Source organism: Phaseolus vulgaris, chromosome 3 (assembly GCF_000499845.2).
Source record: "Phaseolus vulgaris cultivar G19833 chromosome 3, P. vulgaris v2.0, whole genome shotgun sequence".
Classification (NCBI taxonomy): domain Eukaryota; kingdom Viridiplantae; phylum Streptophyta; class Magnoliopsida; order Fabales; family Fabaceae; genus Phaseolus; species Phaseolus vulgaris.
Genome location: NC_023757.2, coordinates 48,261,917 through 48,280,034, shown reverse-complemented (window position 1 = coordinate 48,280,034; position 18,118 = coordinate 48,261,917). Strand labels below are relative to the sequence as shown.

At 35.3% G+C, this 18,118-nt stretch overlaps 1 protein-coding gene across 2 annotated transcripts; it reads left to right on the top strand.

Moving 5' to 3' along the window:
• Positions 1-265: 265 nt before the first annotated feature.
• Positions 266-17,323, top strand: LOC137808315 (uncharacterized). Of its 2 annotated transcripts, none has more exons than XM_068609362.1 (24): positions 266-681; positions 2,816-2,925; positions 3,590-3,755; positions 3,855-3,955; positions 4,120-4,192; positions 4,278-4,413; positions 4,585-4,745; positions 4,964-5,088; positions 5,165-5,264; positions 5,328-5,424; positions 7,430-7,481; positions 8,073-8,174; positions 8,256-8,402; positions 8,572-8,734; positions 8,819-9,055; positions 9,174-9,334; positions 11,250-11,378; positions 11,613-11,730; positions 11,828-12,023; positions 12,778-12,889; positions 12,971-13,125; positions 13,895-15,308; positions 15,654-15,848; positions 16,402-17,323. In XM_068609362.1, the coding sequence occupies exons 1-24, from the start codon at positions 549-551 to the stop codon at positions 16,876-16,878; spliced, it is 4,860 nt and encodes a 1,619-aa protein (XP_068465463.1). In that variant the 5' UTR covers positions 266-548; the 3' UTR covers positions 16,879-17,323. The 2 variants fall into 2 exon arrangements, with proteins under 2 accessions (XP_068465463.1, XP_068465462.1); XM_068609361.1 differs by having other exon boundaries at positions 330-681; positions 8,256-8,414.
• The last annotated feature ends 795 nt before the right edge of the window (positions 17,324-18,118 follow it).

Genomic DNA, 18,118 nt, shown 5'->3' with positions numbered 1-18,118 from the left:
TTCCAGAATTTTTTTTTCAGAATGTATTATTTTCAATTTTGGATTTTTTATCCGAAATAGAATTTTAATTTTTATTTCCGAAACTCAATAATCACTTTCGGATTTATTTTACCGAAATATATTATTTTCAATTTCAGATTTTTATTTTCGGAATAAAGGGTATTTTTGGAAATTAAAAAAATATGTTGGGTGCAGGTTAAAAATGATTGGGTGTAGGAAGTATTTGCCCATATATAAACGCGGCCCATTTAATCCACCAGCCGACAAGATAGGCCCGTTAAGGAAATTCGCATGACCCGGTAAGAAAATCAAAATAACTTTCTTCTCTCCCTCTTCTACTGTGGTCTCCATCTCCGACTACTGCACCAGGCTGTTCCAATTTCTCACCGTCCCGCGATCTCACTGCTCATCTCTCCTTGGATTCTCCGCACTCCATTGCAGATCGATAATTGCAGCACTGGAAAGCACAGTTTCTTGTTTTTCGCAAAGCGCGAACAAGATCTGAATGAGGTGAAGTAGTGTTGTTTGTTGGTTTCCAAACGCGATTCATGGAGTGGACGACGCTGCAGCACCTGGATCTGCGCCACGTTGGGCGCGGCGTTAGACCTCTGCAGCCTCACGCTGCTTCCTTCCATCCTCACCAATCTCTCGTTGCTGTCGCCATAGGAACCTACATCGTGGGTGAGACACCAACCACTATCTCTTTTCTTACCTGTTCGATTCCGCGAACTTAGTTTAAGTTGCTAATTCTTAATTCAGTTTGTATGACTGTGTTCTTGTTATGGTCGTTCAATGGTACTTAACTTGCACTTCAAGCACTTTCTTAAGACACTAGTAGAAGCAATCTTGTTTACTGATTTGATCCGTGACATCTGAGCTGTTGGTAATTAACTACGATTTTGCTGTGTATTCACAATCACCTACATATGAACTATGAGGCAGAAGCTTAATTTGAATTGAAACTTTAGTTTTTTGAAGGCACGCAACAATAGAAGCTATCTTGATTTGATCCGTGATACCTGAGCCCGTTGTTAATTGACTAGTTTTTTTTACTGTATATGTACAATGATCTTGTTAGGAACTATGAAGCAGACACTCCATATATTACCGAATCCAAGTTTTGAACTATGAAGCATACACTCTCTTAACATTTTGGTATATGTCATATTTTCCAATTAAGGTTAAAAATTGTGGTCATGGTTTCGTCATTATCTTTAACATCTCGGCCAGAATTCCGGTTGTGCACCTATTTTTAAAACCTTATCGCCAACACTTGCTATTACTGAGCCGTCTGGAACAACGTATAGATAATTTCTCTTTACATTTTCCTAAAGGAAATTCGTAAGCATATGCTGAGGAGTGGTTCTTTTGTAGGAAAAGAGGGAAGGGAGGCAACTTTTTCAGTTCTAATAATTTTTCTCTAATTAAATAAATATTTTTTTTAAATAATTGAAATAAAGCGAAACATTAGTATAAACTTGACATCAACCTGTCCTAGTAGACCTAGCCATGTAAATAAGAAATAATTATGCATATGGGCAAAAGTATTCCTGTTATATTTTGTGTTTTTATAAAGAAAGTTGCTTAATGTGAAACAGACTCAACCCTTACCTTCTATTGTCAAATTTTAAATGTATCAATAGTGTATCATAACATAACCATAACTGGAAAAATTTAAAATTTCAGATGTATGTATGTCTGCTGGTTGCAGGTCACAGGTGAGTCCCAAAAGGGTCATGTTGGGTCTGGTCTGACAAGCAGACATGGAACCCAATTTTTTTTTTTATAAATAAATGATTTATTATGAAAGAAGAGAAAGATTCAAATGCAAAGGATAAAATATCCTCAAGGAAAAAAGATGTAACCAAAAATAAAAAGAAAAAACTGGATGAAAAACATGCAACATTGCATGCCAGTCACTTGTGGGTCTATCAAAGATACTCCCATATAAATGGAATACTGCAAAGAAGCTAGAAAACTTCTTGATTCCTAATAACTCAATAGAAGAGTCCAGAGAAAATTCTAGCTTATCATTTTAACAACAGACACCAAAAAATAGCCAACTCAGAACAATGCTAAATCTTTACAGCATCCCTAGCATTACTGAATCCTCAACATTAACACACAGAAGCTACTGAAAATTCTTGGGATAAACCCAATGTTCACCAAATCACAAGACCAAGTTAGTTTTCTAGAAAAACAAAGCTGCCAAACAATGCAAGAACAATTTGCAATCCACATTTCACAACAATCAGGAGATAAAATTGGGGATCTTTGAATCTGAAGTAAATAATTGGTTTTAATCCTATCAAGAACAGCAGTCTGAACAAAGGATTTGATCAGGAAGGAGTGCATGATTTCCACAATAACTTATCCAGAGGGAAGGAAGCATTGCTGTGAGATGAAATGAGAAACTGAAAATAGGATTTGCAAGAAAATAAATCTAAAAATGTGTAGAGACCAAATCCTGTAATCTTATCTGGATTAGAGGACAAATGGATTAGTGCAACAGCGTCATAAGAGACTGAACTACTGTTTATAGCTTTAGGGTTTAGGGTTTAGGGTTATGAATAGCTGTTATTGTCAACTACTGATAGAAAATATGGGTTTAGTTTGTCCTTTTTTTTACAAGAATTTAGTTGTAATTCTAATCGATCTATTGTCTTGTGTAAATAAAGTGGTTCCCCATATTTAGAAATCTTGTTCGAGTGTTTGAGTTGAGTGGACTTATTGTTGTTGCATGATGTATTTCCTTGTGTGTTGCCTTGATTTGGGTTCAGCTGTTTTACTTTATGGTTTGTTTCAATGTATGCAGAATTTGATGCATTAACAGGAAGCAAGATTTCCGCCCTTGACATTGGAGCACCTGTTGTGCGAATGTCTTACAGTCCTACAAGCGGGCATACTGTGATTGCAATCCTCCAGGTTGACATACCTACTCTTTTCATGCGCCCTCATTCCTCTTTCAAAATAATCATGTTGCTGTATCTTAAATTCTTAATGGAAAGAGTAGACATGCTTTCATTATGAAGGAAGGATTTACTTTTGCAAAAGATTGTGGTTTGTTCAGAAACATTAATTTTCTCTCTCTTGCACACTGATTTTCAGAACTTTTTCTGTAGTTTTTTGGCTATAGAGGTGGTAATGTGCAAATAAAATCTTGATGGATGTATTGTGGATGGTGTGGTTAACATTTTAGGAATTAGGATCTTACTGAACTGATGAAGCATTTTACTTAATGAAGTCCAGAAAAATCTTAAAATTAAGAATTTCTACCGAAAAAAAAGTTTATTTTATTCTTTGATTTTAATATTATTGTTTATTAAGAAACAAAAATGTGTAAGCACAGATTCTTCTATTCATTTTTACTTTTGTTTTGTTTATTTTTTTCTTATAAGTTTTGATCTTTTATAAATTTCGTTTGTTTCATATACTGTTACTTAGGTCTTAGGAAGTAAGACTATCCACTTGCTATTCCTGTTTTGTTTTTTAGTTATGCCCCTCAATTGTGTTCTGTACTAGTTTATATATTGTGATTGGGTAGTTCTTTTATTCTTATTACGCCTGTTGGTTGCTTTTACATCTGTAGGATTGTACAATACGGTCTTGTGATTTTGACTTAGAGCAAACATGTGTATTACATTCACCAGAGAAGAAGACAGAGCAAATTTCTTCGGATACAGAAGTTCATATGGCTTTGACCCCACTACAACCTGTTGTTTTCTTTGGGTTTCATAAACGAATGAGTGTGACAGGTTGGATCTGCTTTATCATGTGCTTAAGCAAATGTGTTTGTACTAGTTTGGTTACTAATGGTGATTATTTCTGTTAAATATTTTTTTGCACAAATGAAGTTGTTGGAACTGTTGAAGGTGGTAGAGCACCCACAAAAATTAAGACGGACTTGAAGAAGCCTGTTGTCAACCTTGCTTGTCATCCTCGCCTCCCTGTATTGGTAATGTTTTCAGTGTACATTATTTTATGAGATTACATCTTCTTGTAAGTACATGTGATGTTTATCTGGTGTAAGACGTTTCTAGTGTTGAGTTTCATATGTTAATGATATACTACAATCCTCCTATCTTTTTTGAATTTGACTGGATTGTTTTTCCATCACAGTATGTTGCTTATGCAGAAGGTTTGATTCGAGCATATAATATTCATACCTATGCTGTTCATTACACACTACAACGTAAGATGATTTTTTACATATTCATATACTATAGATATGTTTTCATATTAATATTTTTTGTATTTATATTGTGTTTTCTACTCAGTTGACAATACCATAAAGCTTGTTGGTGCTGGTGCATTTGCGTTTCATCCAACTCTGGAATGGATTTTTGTTGGGGATCGACGAGGTACACTTCTGGTATGGGATGTATCAACTGAGAGACCTATTATGATTGGAATGTGAGTGTAAATTACTCATGATCTAGTTTTTTTTCTTGTACCATGATTGAGGCTTAGCATCATTGTCACCTATGGTTTCTTATTTGTTATTATGCTGTGGTTATATGTAAATATTTGAGTTTAGGCTTATTATGGACAAATGTAATCATTTTATTGTTATTGAAATTTCAGAAAACAAGTTGGCTCTCATCCTATAACATCAGTTGCTTGGCTCCCCATGTTGCGTTTACTTGTAACTCTATCTAAGGATGGAAATCTTCATGTTTGGGAAACACGTGTTACTGTTAATTCTAATGGACCTCCCACTCAGGCTAATTTTTTTGAGCCTGCAGGTTCGCTATATCAACTCTTCCTGCCTTTACCCTGATGACTTCTTGTTCTTGTTGAATTTTGGTAGCTTATGTTAATTACAATGCAGAATATTTTTACTTCTGCTTTTCCTCTCTCCTTGTAGTTATAGAATCTTTATATATATAACAATAGTCATGCTTCATTCTTGTACTTTTCTTTCTGTAAGTGTTTTGGCTAATATGTATTAATTATGATGCAGCTATTGAATCAATTGATATCCCTCGCATCCTTTCTCAACAGGGTGGAGAAACAGTTTATCCATTGCCACGCATCAAATCTTTGGAGTTTCATCCAAAATCTAATTTAGCAGCACTAGTTTTTGCAGTTACGTGCTACCTTACTTTGTTTATACCTTGCTTGTCGGTGAATGTGGAAGATAAATTGGTGATTATTTTAACAGAATGTGACAATAGCCGACAATTCAAAAAATAGGGCCAGATACAGTAGAGAAGGGAGAAAGCAACTTTTTGCAGTTTTACAAAGTGCACGAGGATCTTCAGGTAATTGTTTTCATCTTGTATACAATTAACATTAAAGATATGCTGATGGGAGGTGCTTTGCAGCATCTGTTTTAAGGGAAAAACTTGCTGCCTTGGGTTCTTCTGGAGTGTTAGCAGACCATCAACTTCAAGCTCAACTACAAGAGCATCATCTTAAAGGGTGAGTTAGAATTTGCCGCTGTGTTGAGGAACAGATGTCTATAGTCTCTTATAAGAAACATGATGGTCAGATTCCATAAGGTTAATTATGCTATGCTGCTTGGACTAAGGATCTATTTGGTTTAATTTTTATTTTATCTGGTTTCATGTTTTCATTGATAATTACAAAATGCATTACTTTGTTTTCAAACTTCATTTTGTTTCCACCATTTCCTGTTCTAAAATAGGAAATAAAGTGAATATGGGCAATGGGAATTAAAACTTTTTCTTAAACCACTAGGCTTATATCTATTCTACTACTAAGAGTTTGGTCTTGATTGGGTATTGCTCCCTTCTATGTGACTTGATACCAATATCTGCATATGGGTTTGGTTAATAAATCTAGTAGTATTGAAGTTGTTGAAACATTGTGCTTTAATTAGTGAAATTTGAAGTACTGCACTGTACATTTTCTGCTTTGTTTTGTTATACACACACATAGACGCACAGGCTAAGTTGGTCATATCATTAGCCAAGGTCACTACCAAACATCTTGAGTTGCGTATGTGAAGTTTGCAGATTCAAAATCTGTAGATCGTTCAATATGTCTAACAGCTACTAGGATATGCTCTACAGTATCATCTTTCAATTTTGTGTTCAGACCTAACTCACCTTGAAAATCAAGCTCATAGAATGAGTTACACTCGACTTTTGTACTCTAATTTGGTTATATCATTTTCATTGATCGGTTGATCCAAGGGATTGAGTTTGTTTGCGCTACATTTTCTACTCATTGTCATGGAAAATCCAATTGATTATTTACTGTTCAGTTTAGTTTTGGTCGCAGAGATACTATTGTTCAATCCTCTGCCTTTTTTTACAGCTGTAGTGCAATTTTTTGGGTCAGCCACTGTTAGTGCTGACCCATGGCAGCAGGTTCTTAAGTGCTTGAGGAGGCACCTTTGCATGTCTCTGGAATGTGCAGCTGGGATGTCAGCTCTCAAGGGGTTGAGATCTCGCATAATATAGAGATATGTTTTAATGGTTAGGATTAAAAGATAGTTTTTTTAAGTAGTCTTATGGTCACTAACTAATTTTTAATCTGGATCATCTATGTATGGTTGTATGACTTATGTTTATATTTCTTACATTCTTAAAACGGGGACTGTTTTTACTATACATATATATTGTAGTGACAGCATGAGAGGTAACAGAAGTAAATCTTGATCAAATAAACATACCAAGATGGTCAAGATTATTTTCTGGAATTTTAATCTTAACCATCCGTTTTAATAATACAGTTGATGCTCACTTCTCTCATCTCTTACCTAATACATTTATATTTACATGTTAGTGTATTTATGTTTGTATTCAATTGTTATATGCATTTATGTTCTAAAATCAAACTGGTATTGTTATTAATGACTATTTTTTATAATATCTTTTAGGTTTGTTTCTCCCTGTTGCATTAAGTTGTTGTCATATATGCATAAGTTGTTATTACAGTAGCTTATGACATTCTTTTCAAATTATTATATTGATGATCATTGTAAAGTGGAACATAAAAGAGTGTCTTTTCTATTTGATTTTTAAGTACTCAACCTTAACTAAGATGTAGATACATATATAACTGAAAACAATGTTCTATTCTATTTAGTAAGCACCAGATGCAAAAACAGGATACTGTTATATTTTTTTTCTATCGATACCAAAAGTAGTCTTAACTAAACAAAACAACGATGTTCCATTCCATTTGGTCCTATTTTGTTATGTTCATTCATGCTACTTTAGGGGTGAGATGGTGAGATCAGTTGCTCCTGTCAAATTGTAGGCTCCAAGATAATCTGTTATTTGATAATCACTATAAACACTCCAGATTTAGATTTCTGGTAAAAGTTTTGTTGAGTTTAAGCATTAAGTTATCAGTTTGAGATTTGACAATGGTCGGATTCTTTCCTAAATTGTGCTTAATAATTTGTTCCGGTAGCATCGTATGTCATTGTTGATATCTGTACTATTTCTTGCAGCCATGGGCAACTTACAATGTCAGACATTGCGAGGAAGGCTTTTCTTTATAGTGTATGTTTCTAATTTTATTTATCTATTGTTGTTATTGAATTGGAGTTTATGTTGCATGTGGAACTAATCTTATGCTGTTATCAAATTAAGTCTAAAGACAATAAGGGATCTTCAAGAAATAACAAAAGAAACATCTAAAATGGAGTCATTTAACAAGGCTTGTCAATCTCTCTTCATGTATAACAGAGAAAACAGTCCAAACAGTTGTTGGCAGAGCACCACAGACTAGCCAAGAAAGTAGCCTTATCCCAATTTGTCTTGAGATCACAGTGCCTTTGAAAATTCTAGCATTTCTTTTCTGCCATAGACACTAGAGAACCACAAAAATACACCACTACCACAGAAGTTTAGCTTCTTTAGCCATGTCTTCTAAATTGAATAAGGAGAGAAAAAATTGAAGTCCTCAGGGTAGACCCAATTTTTATAAAAAATGTATTCCAGAGAAAATTTTCTTCAGATCAATGCAATTTTGTTTTCTGTTTCCATATTAGATCAGCACATTACACACTTTACAGGCAAAGAAGTGAGAGGTCTGTACTTTTGTTTCTTACATCAATTTTTTCTGAATGATACCTTTACATATTTTTGTAGCATTTTATGGAAGGCCATGCAAAAATTTCTCCTATATCACGCTTGCCCCTTATCACTGTTCTTGATAACAAGCATCATCTGAAGGACTTTCCGGTTTATGAGGTATGGTACATGTGACAATTTGTTTTGAAATATTTGTTGTATTTTCTGTTCAATCAATTGACACCAGTTATCCACTGCCAGCCTTTTCATTTGGAGCTAAATTTCTTTAATAAAGCAAACCGAGTTCTGCATTATCCTGTCAGGGCATACTATATGGACGGACTGAACCTTATGGCACATAATCTTTCTTCTGGATCTGACACTATCTACCGGAAGCTATATAATTCGGTAACACAGGGAGTAGTATTTTTGACAAACATCATTTTGTATTTGTGATTTTTGTTGAGATTTCCAATACATAATATTGATATGCTGGAAGTATTTATATATTTCTACTGAAAAATTATGCAAAATTGGCAAATTCATCCTTGTAATGTTATTAATTAATTTTCTATAGATTCCTGGAAATGTGGAGTACCGAGCAAAATACCTGATACACAGTAAAATACAGCGCTTATTTCTTGTAGTGTATGAATTTAGTGGTGCTACAAATGAAGTTGTGCTCTACTGGGAAAATAGTGATGCACAGGTAGCAAACAGTAAAAGCAGCACAGTAAAAGGTATTTCTAACTGGAGTACATTTTTTTCTCAGTCAGGTTTCAGTCGTGTGTTACATGTTAATAATTCAAGTAACTGTCTTATAGGTCGAGATGCAGCATTTGTTGGTCCCAATGAAAATCAGTTTGCAATACTTGATGAAGACAAAACAGGATTGGGTGTGTATACTCTACCTGGAGGTGCCTCTCAAGAGGCTAAGGACAATGATAAAGTTTTTGAAGAGAACCCAACTGCAACTGCAGAGACAACTGTTGGTTCAATTCGTGGCCCAACACCGTTTCTGTTTGAAACTGAAGTTGATCGCATATTTTCTACTCCATTAGGTGCTTGAATATCTCTCCCATATGTGAATCCATTTATCTATCTATTAACAGACACAAACTCGTCACTTGTTGAAATTAGAGTAGCATTAAGTATTGAAAGTGGTTTCTCTGAATGTAGATTCGTCTTTGATGTTTGCTACTCATGGAAACCAAATTGGAATAGTGAAGCTCATACAAGGGTACCGTCTATCAACTTCAACTGCCAATGGCCAGTACTTATCAACCAATAGTGAGGGGAAAAAGTCAATTAAGTTGAAAAGAAACGAGATTGTACTCCAGGTATCATTTCGAAGTGTGTTTTTTAAGTATGGTTACAAAATTGCTCTTAACTGCATCTCTGAAGTTAAGTGAAAATAGTTGGAAAATATTAGTTAGAAAAAGAAGGAAATAAATTGTTTAGTAGTCTTCATGTTGGCGAAGGTTGGGTTTTCCTCAAGGATCTCCAAAAGAAAGTGTTAATTTTAGAACTTTTGGCACCAATAGAGAGATGCTAAAATGATTTCGTGTTATGATCAATTTGTAGTTCTGTGGGTATTTTGTTGGACAGAAGTGCTAGAATTTTGTGCGGTTTATTCTTTGCCCTTAGAGTTCAGTTCATTTGGATTGTAGTACCCTCTGACTTCTTTGTGTTATGTTATGCTAAAGGACATTTCATGGTGGTTGTCATTGGTAGACATTTGTTTATGCATCTCCTTTCATTTGAAACAATATGGAGAATATACTTTCTCAACTAAAAAATATTTATAGAATTTATGTTGCAACATTAGAAAGTCAATTGGTCACATGTGTGTCATAAATAATAGTCATTGACATGTGGCTCTTAGGTATGTTTAGTTTCACATTGACCAAAGATATGACTTAAATACAACTTCGGACAATTCTCCTTACAAATTAGTTTATTGACCAAATTATAGTATATAAGCATGTGTAAATCTTACTTTACTAACCAATTTAGTAAGGTTGAGTTAGGCTTAAAACTTAATTTCTAAGATGGTATTAGAGTCTATTATAGCAAGGTTTGTTAGGCTTATCGTGTCACCCACTACTGGATCACTCACAAATACTTAGTTCCATACTTAAGATGTTCAGTCCTCTTGATGTGAGAGTGTGTTTAAGATGCCACATCAACTAGAGATATGATCAAATTATAGTATATAAGTGAGTGCAAATTATACATCCATTGATTGACTACTTGTATTACCAATTTTCCATGCTTCTGGTCTATAGCCCTAGGCATTAGGATGTTGGAAAGCCACCTTAAATTTGGTCACCCTTTGGAAAGGGCTACATATGGGAAGGTTTACTGGAAAGGTTAAGTTAAGCATCATGGATTATAGCCACTAAGATGCAGCTTTTAGGCATTCTTAGTATCACATTGACTAGAGATGTAATTTAAATAGAGCTTATAAAGCTTGAACAATGCTCACCTTTGAAGTGAGTATTTTTGGGTTGAGTTAAGCTCTAAGTCCAACCTCTAAGAAACCATAAAAATTGACTCACCCATATTCTAAAATGATATTAGAGCTTATTTTAGATCCATTGTTGGGCCACCTACATTTGTCACACTCCTGCTGGTGGCCCTTAGTGTGAGGGGAAGTGTCGGAAAATGATGTTAACTACAGTAACTCCTACGGTTGTGATCTCTTTGTGGACTGTCTTAATTGCAGTCTCAATAGGGGTGGTATAGTCCCACATCAACTATAGATATGGTTTAGATAAAACTTGTAAATCTTGGGTAGTGCTTACCTTACAAGTTGTCACACTCCAGCTGGTGGCCCTAGGGGTGAGGGGGAGTGTTGGAAAGTGATGTTAACTGCAGCAGCAGCAGTCACTCCCTACTGTAGTTGTGATTCTTTGTGGACTGTCTTAATTGCAGTCTCAATAGTGGTGGTTTAGTCTCAAAACAACTAGAGATGTGACCTAAATAAAACTTATAAATCATGGACAGTCCTTACTTTAAAAATTGGTTTTGTTGGGTTGAATTGAACTCATCTAATTTCTTAAAGTAAGAATGGGAGCTAGTAGGATCGAATATGCCTTTTCTATCCTCCCCCTACCCATAAAAAATAAAAATGGTTGGATCCTTCATTCTCACTTCAGGTGATTATAGGGTCCTTGTTTGTGGAAATATGATCAAATAGCTCTGTTCTATTGTTCTCCTAGGGACTAATTTGTATTTCTTCAAATTTGACAGGTGCACTGGCAAGAAACTCTTAGGGGATATGTTGCTGGAATATTAACAACACAGCGAGTCCTTATTGTTTCAGCAACCCTTGATATACTTGCTGTCACTTCTGCAAATTTTGATAAGGGACTTCTTCCAATATCCTTTATATTTATTTCTCTACAAAATGAACAAACCATCTATTTACACTAATGAACTGATTTTAAGAGGAGGGGATTGGAGGGAAAATAACATCCTCTCTATTGAAGGGGGGAAGGTTTCTTGGAACCTCTGCTCCAAACTAATAGACCAAAGGGTTTGTTAAGATTTCTCCCCGCCTAATTTTAATTTTGTGTCACATATTCTCTTTGTAGAAACCTTAACTCATCTCACTTTAGATCTCTATTGTGGGTTGGACCAGCCCTCCTTTTTTCCACTGCTACTACTATCAGTATACTTGGTTGGGATGGAAAAGTTAGGCCTATCCTCTCAATCAGTATGCCTTATGCAGGTAATTTTTCTATGTCATAACATGTTAACCATATTTGATAGGCACATTTTATTTTTTTCTACTACTAGACATTTCTTTGCATTGTCCTACCGTGCAGTGTTGGTTGGTTCTTTGAATGACCGATTGTTGCTTGCTAGCCCCACGGAAATAAATCCCAGACAGAAGAAAAGGGTTGAGATCAAAAGCTGTCTTGTTGGTCTTCTTGAACCAATTCTTATTGGATTTGCCACAATGCAGCTAAGTTTTGAGCAGAAGCTTGACCTGTCAGAAGTATTATACCAAATAACATCAAGGTTTCCTTCTTTTTCCCCTTAAACTTTTAGAAAAATTCAACTTATGTTTATATAGAGGAAATATTTAGGTAACTTTACCTAACAGGTGTCAGTTTGATGTGCGCATGTCCATTTTGCTGAAAGTTAGATTATTACCCGAAATGGTTTAAATAAATTAAATAGTAACACAATATGGTGTTCGAAATTTTTATATGTATTACTGAAGTCATATGGATAAAAGTCACGGCTTAGGTAGTCTCACTTTTTTAAAATATTAGTTCATGAAAATGATGACCGTGAGTCAAGACTACTGTTGACTTTTTTAATTGGTTTCTGATTGTTGTCCTACTATGCCTTCATAAGAGAAGATGATTAAGGATGATGAAGACCTTCACCATTACAACAGATTATAAAAATCACATAGTTGATGAGGTTAGATTGAAAGGAGGCAGTGCCTAATTTTTGACCTTGATCTGGAGTCATGACTTCAGTAACATTGAAAAATGAGACACATCCAAGTTGTGGTTTTTGAAAACAACAAAAGGTTTTAAAAATAACTAATAGTGTTGTGGAGCTATGGTCTGTGCTAAACAATATTCTCTTTACGCCCTTATAAATTTTTAAGTGGCACCAAATTTCTAATATGTACTACATAATGAATTATATCCATTGGGTATAAAATCCAGGTTGTAGACTTCAAAAACACTTCTCATATTTTAGTAAATTTATATTAAAGCTTGTAACACTTACAGTATAATCTCTTATTGGAGTGCAGGTTTGACAGCTTGCGCATAACACCAAGGTCTCTGGATATTCTTGCTAGAGGATCTCCTGTTTGTGGAGATTTAGCTGTGGCTTTGTCACAATCAGGTCCACAGTTCACGCAAGTAAGCAACATAATTCCTTGCTCTTGGCATTTGCATTTTGGTTTCTTTGAACGTATGAGCAGGTGAGTATTTTGATCATAGGTGATGCGAGGTGTTTATGCTGTGAAAGCTCTTCGTTTTTCCACTGCTTTATCTATTTTGAAAGATGAATTTCTGCGATCCAGAGATTATCCAAAATGCCCCCCAACATCTCATTTATTTCACCGGTTTAGGCAGTTGGGTTATGCCTGTATCAGGTAGGCAAAATTGGAAATTTGATTGTGCTTTTGCTATTTCTGTTGTACATAAAGGAATTATTGAACTATGATGTATGTTTCATTTATTACTATTTTGCTTAAACTATATCTTGAAGATCTAGTCTTTGTTAATATGTTAATGCTTTAGTTTTGTTAGAATATATGAAAAGTATCTTATAATGTTTCACATTCTTTTGATGATATCTTTGAGCAATTTAGAATATCTTAGATTATATTTTAGGATAGTTTTCATATTTCCTTATATTCTCTTAAGGATTTATTTCAATGTCTTATAATTTTCTATTTATTTTCATATTTAGCTAAGGTTAAGGGACAGGTATAAATATGACAAGGAAATATATATTAAAGATACAAATATGATTTTCTAGATACGCTTCTCTGTCTTCTGTTATTCAATCCATCCATTTGCTACCTATAGATGAGTAGCATTGATGAAATGGAAAGGGTTTGCGTATTATATTATTATTTCTATTTATTTTTGGTTCTAGCTTGATTTGTTTTTTGATTTTGTGATTGATTGCCGCCTACTCCTTATAATGCTTAAAATTGGCTTTGGCCGGCTTTACATGTTTATCTTGTATACTGCTTATATCAGTGTTATTTTCCTTTCATTTAATAGCTTAGATGTATTGACTTGATTTTATGACATGTATCTGTTTTGTGGATGTTGGAACTTGGAGATCCCATAAGTTATTTAAATGTCATGATCTACAAGTTTGTTACCTTTCTAATTGAAGGTTACTTTCAGGTTTGCTCAATTTGATAGTGCAAAAGAAACATTTGAAGTTATAGCAGACTATGAAAGTATGCTTGATCTGTTTATATGCCACCTTAATCCAAGTGCCATGCGGCGTCTTGCTCAGAAATTGGAAGAAGAGGGTCTTGACTCAGAATTGAGGAGATATTGTGATAGGATATTACGAGCTCGATCTACTGGATGGACACAAGGTATATTTGCCAACTTTGCCGCTGAGAGTATGGTTCCAAAAGGACCTGAATGGGGTGGTGGAAACTGGGAAATTAAAACACCTACTGCTGTAAAGGATATACCTCAGTGGGAGCTTGCTGCAGAGGTGACACCATACATGAAAACTGATGATGGTACAATTCCATCCATTATTGTAGATCATATCGGTGTGTATTTAGGCTCAATCAAAGGAAGGGGCAATATTGTAGAGGTGAGGGAAGATAGTTTGGTTAAGGTTTTCATGCCTACAGGTAATGATAAAGTAAATGGACCTGAAGCATCTTCTGTTAAATCCGTATCTAATCATCAGTCGAATGTGGTTGGTAATACCAAAGGTGATTCATTGATGGGTCTGAGCCTTAACCAACAGCTTGTCAGTTCCTCTGCTGATGAACAGGCCAAAGCTGAAGAAGAATTTAAGAAATCCATGTATGGAGCTGCTGATGGCAGCAGCAGTGATGAAGAAGGAGTATCCAAAATAAAAAAATTACACATAAAAATAAGGGACAAGCCAATTGCCTCTTCTACTGTGGATGTGAATAAGATCAAGGAAGCCACTAGACAGTTTAAACTTGGTGAAGCGTTAGCTCCACCTACGAGGACCAGGTCCTCAACTGGTGGAAGCCAAGATCTTGGCCAGATTTTGTCCCTGCCACCAGCAACTACAGGGTCAGCTTCTTCAACTGTTTCAACTCCTGGTGACCTTTTTGGTACAGATACATTGACTCAACCTGAACTAATTTCACAGTCAACTAGTGGCGTTGTGAGTGGGGGACTTAAAGCAGGACCTATTCCGGAGGATTTCTTTCAGAATACAATTCCATCCCTTCAAGTGGCTGCAGGATTACCTCCTGCTGGAACTTTTCTCTCTAAGTACACTCCAGGGGTTGAAAATATTAAGACAACTCCTAACCAAGATGCTTTTGAAGCTGATGCTGGTCTTCAAGGTGGTATTCCCCCTCAAATCATTCAGCAACCTGTTGTTCCAATCGAGTCCATAGGACTTCCTGATGGTGGTGTTCCACCGCAATCCTCATCTCGGGCTGGGGTCATACCTCCCTCTCAGTTACAGGCTACTCAGGCTCAAATTTCTAGCCAACCTCTTGATCTTAGCATACTTGGAGTACCAAACTCTCCCGATTCAGGGAAACCTCCACAAACTGGTTCTCAACAAATTGCGGTGCATCCTGGACAGGTACGTAGAAAATAAACATGTGGTTAAATGGTTCTCTGAAATATTTGTCCTTTCGTGAGTGCCATGGGAAGAATGTGGGTACTTATGGGAGAATTTGATGTTCTGGATTGAACTTCTAAATATAACAAATGGAATACACCCTTTAATTTCCTGTCATAATTTTGCGGATGCTAGAGAAGAAATTAGGACAATTTGCCTGGGAAAAGATCTTGATTTGGTTAGTGTGCTTATGGACGTGATAGGTTATTTCTTTGGATAATGACAAATTAGCTTTTTAATGAACCTGCTGGGCATATATACTGTTTCATCATTGTTTCCAATCTAATCTCATGAATCTTCTGACAGGTTCCCCGTGGAGCTGCTGCTTCTGTATGTTTCAAAACTGGACTTGCTCACCTGGAGCAAAATAATCTTTCGGATGCGTTGTCTTGCTTTGATGAAGCTTTTCTTGCCTTAGCTAAGGAGCAATCTCGTGGAATTGATATAAAAGCTCAAGCAACAATCTGTGCTCAATACAAGATAGCAGTCACACTTCTCCGGGTATGATAACGATTATTCAATCTTAAACACAAGTAGGATAGGATGGACATCTTATAAAAAATGTACACAAGCTTTTGTTTTTCTAGGCCATGACTCCTGTTGAATAATTGAAGTACACATCTTACACTCTACATTATAAGCATGAAGGGGCTAAGTCCAATTGATTCAAACTTTTGAATGATACACCTCTTATGTTTGATACACATTCAGCGATCCAAACTCCTATTGGGCCTGTACTACACATTCTAACTAGTTTAATCTGAATATGTGCAACGAAAATGTCTCGTTTTTTTCCCTTATTATTTTATTTGACAACACAATTCACAAATCACAAGCTTGTTTAGTGATTGGGTACTGGTGGATCTAAGCTGCAAGACAGAAAATAAATCGTAATCTACACTATTTAAGCTGAAACTATTTTATATAAACTCGGACAGTAAAGTCAGAAATGTTGGTTTTCTCTGTTTAGACATGAACCTCCAAAATTGCTTCGACTCTAAAGTTTAGTAATGCAGTGGATAATTGGAAAATCGTATTACCTTCATTATTGCAGGAAATTGGACGTCTGCAGAAAGTCCATGGTCCGAGTGCAATAAGTGCAAAAGATGAGATGGCAAGACTTTCACGTCATCTTGGTTCGCTGCCACTTCTAGCTAAGCACAGAATAAATTGCATTCGAACTGCCATAAAAAGAAACATGGATGTACAAAATTATGGCTATTCGAAGCAAATGTTAGAATTACTATTGTCTAAAGCACCTGCAAACAAGCAGGAGGAATTTAGAAGTTTGATCGACCTGTGTGTTCAGAGGGGCTTGGCAAACAAGTCCATTGATCCTTTGGAAGATCCCTCACAATTCTGTGCTGCCACCTTAAGCAGGCTGTCAACCATTGGATATGATGTCTGTGATCTCTGTGGAGCCAAATTTTCGGCCGTAACTGCACCTGGATGCATTGTCTGCGGAATGGGAAGCATCAAGAGATCAGATGCTCTTGCAGGAGCAGGACCAGTTCCTTCTCCGTTTGGTTGAGTCTCAAAGATGGATTATATTTGTGATATACGACCTTTGTTACCCACGCGGAAAGTATTTCAAATAGAGACAGCCTTGTAGAGAAAGTATACAAGAGATTATGGGGTATCAAATATTGCGCTACATCTGAAAGAGGTTATAAGGTTTACCATCTATTGCGAACACTGCTTTCGAGTTTTGATGCGATTGTGGGCTTTTTCTTTTTTCCTATGATGCATTGCTTGTGATTACAGAGCGTGTTGTTCTCCTGTAATGTTGTAGTTGTATTGAGCCTTTGCCATATAGAAAAACGAAGTTGCAGATAAATTGTATTTCGTAAATATTGCTCTCGTCGTAATACATATCTCGTCCTTTACGGTCAGTTACAAATTCAGCTATGCATATGTAAATTTGTGATGGGATCTTATTTGATTTGCATAAAAGAAAATCCATATTTTTTTTTCCAGTATAATGTGAAAATCCCACGAGAGAATTTTGTCGCACTTGTATTTATGTATACAGGTATTTCAATTCAATTTACTGTTTGGAAAGCTTACCAAAAGGAAAAAAAATGATCGTCTCCTTAAGGAGAGAGAAAAAATGGAAAAATGAGAGTCTCCCCCGCATTTCGTCCGTAAAAAGCGAATGGCGCATCTGTCATATGGACCAGTTCAAAAATTTATTTTATTTGAATGTTTTATATTTTTGTTACTTTTAATTTGACAATAAAATTAAAATAACTAAATAAACATAAGATTAATATATCAAGTATTTGTTTAAGTTACTAAAAAACAATAACAATTTAATATGATCTTGTTATTTCCTTTTAATAATTGAATATAAAATATTATGCGTGTTATGCAGGTGTTTCATAACTAGCCTAGTCTGTGCAAGCTATAAGTTGTGGGGGATGGATCTAAATGGACCATGAGATTAACATAGTCAATCAGTCTCAGAATCTAAATCTAACCCACATTGCTATTTCTAATTTTTATTTAATAATAATGTCTTAGAAGATATGATATTTAATAAAAAGTCTTGTCAACATGGAGTTTAAATCTAGATATTGTTTAGCAATAAAAGTATACTACTATGTTAAATGTCTTTTGTAAATACACCTTTTGAGTTTTAACATGTTAATTTGATTAACCTTTGAACTTCCAGTAAAAACAATATGAACTTAAGGATTATCTAAGGCTATCGATAACGGCTGGACAGTTTATTATTTCTCCTTTAATAAAAACATTTTTTCACTCTCTTT

Bases quoted from the DNA above. Each gene is read 5' to 3' on its own strand.
- LOC137808315 (XM_068609361.1), top strand. From the start codon at position 549: ATGGAGTGGACGACGCTGCAGCACCTGGATCTGCGCCACGTTGGGCGC. The intron at 682-2,815 runs GTGAGACACCAA...CAATGTATGCAG, and splicing joins CATAGGAACCTACATCGTGG to AATTTGATGCATTAACAGGA. The intron at 12,024-12,777 runs GTTTCCTTCTTT...ATTGGAGTGCAG, and splicing joins TTATACCAAATAACATCAAG to GTTTGACAGCTTGCGCATAA.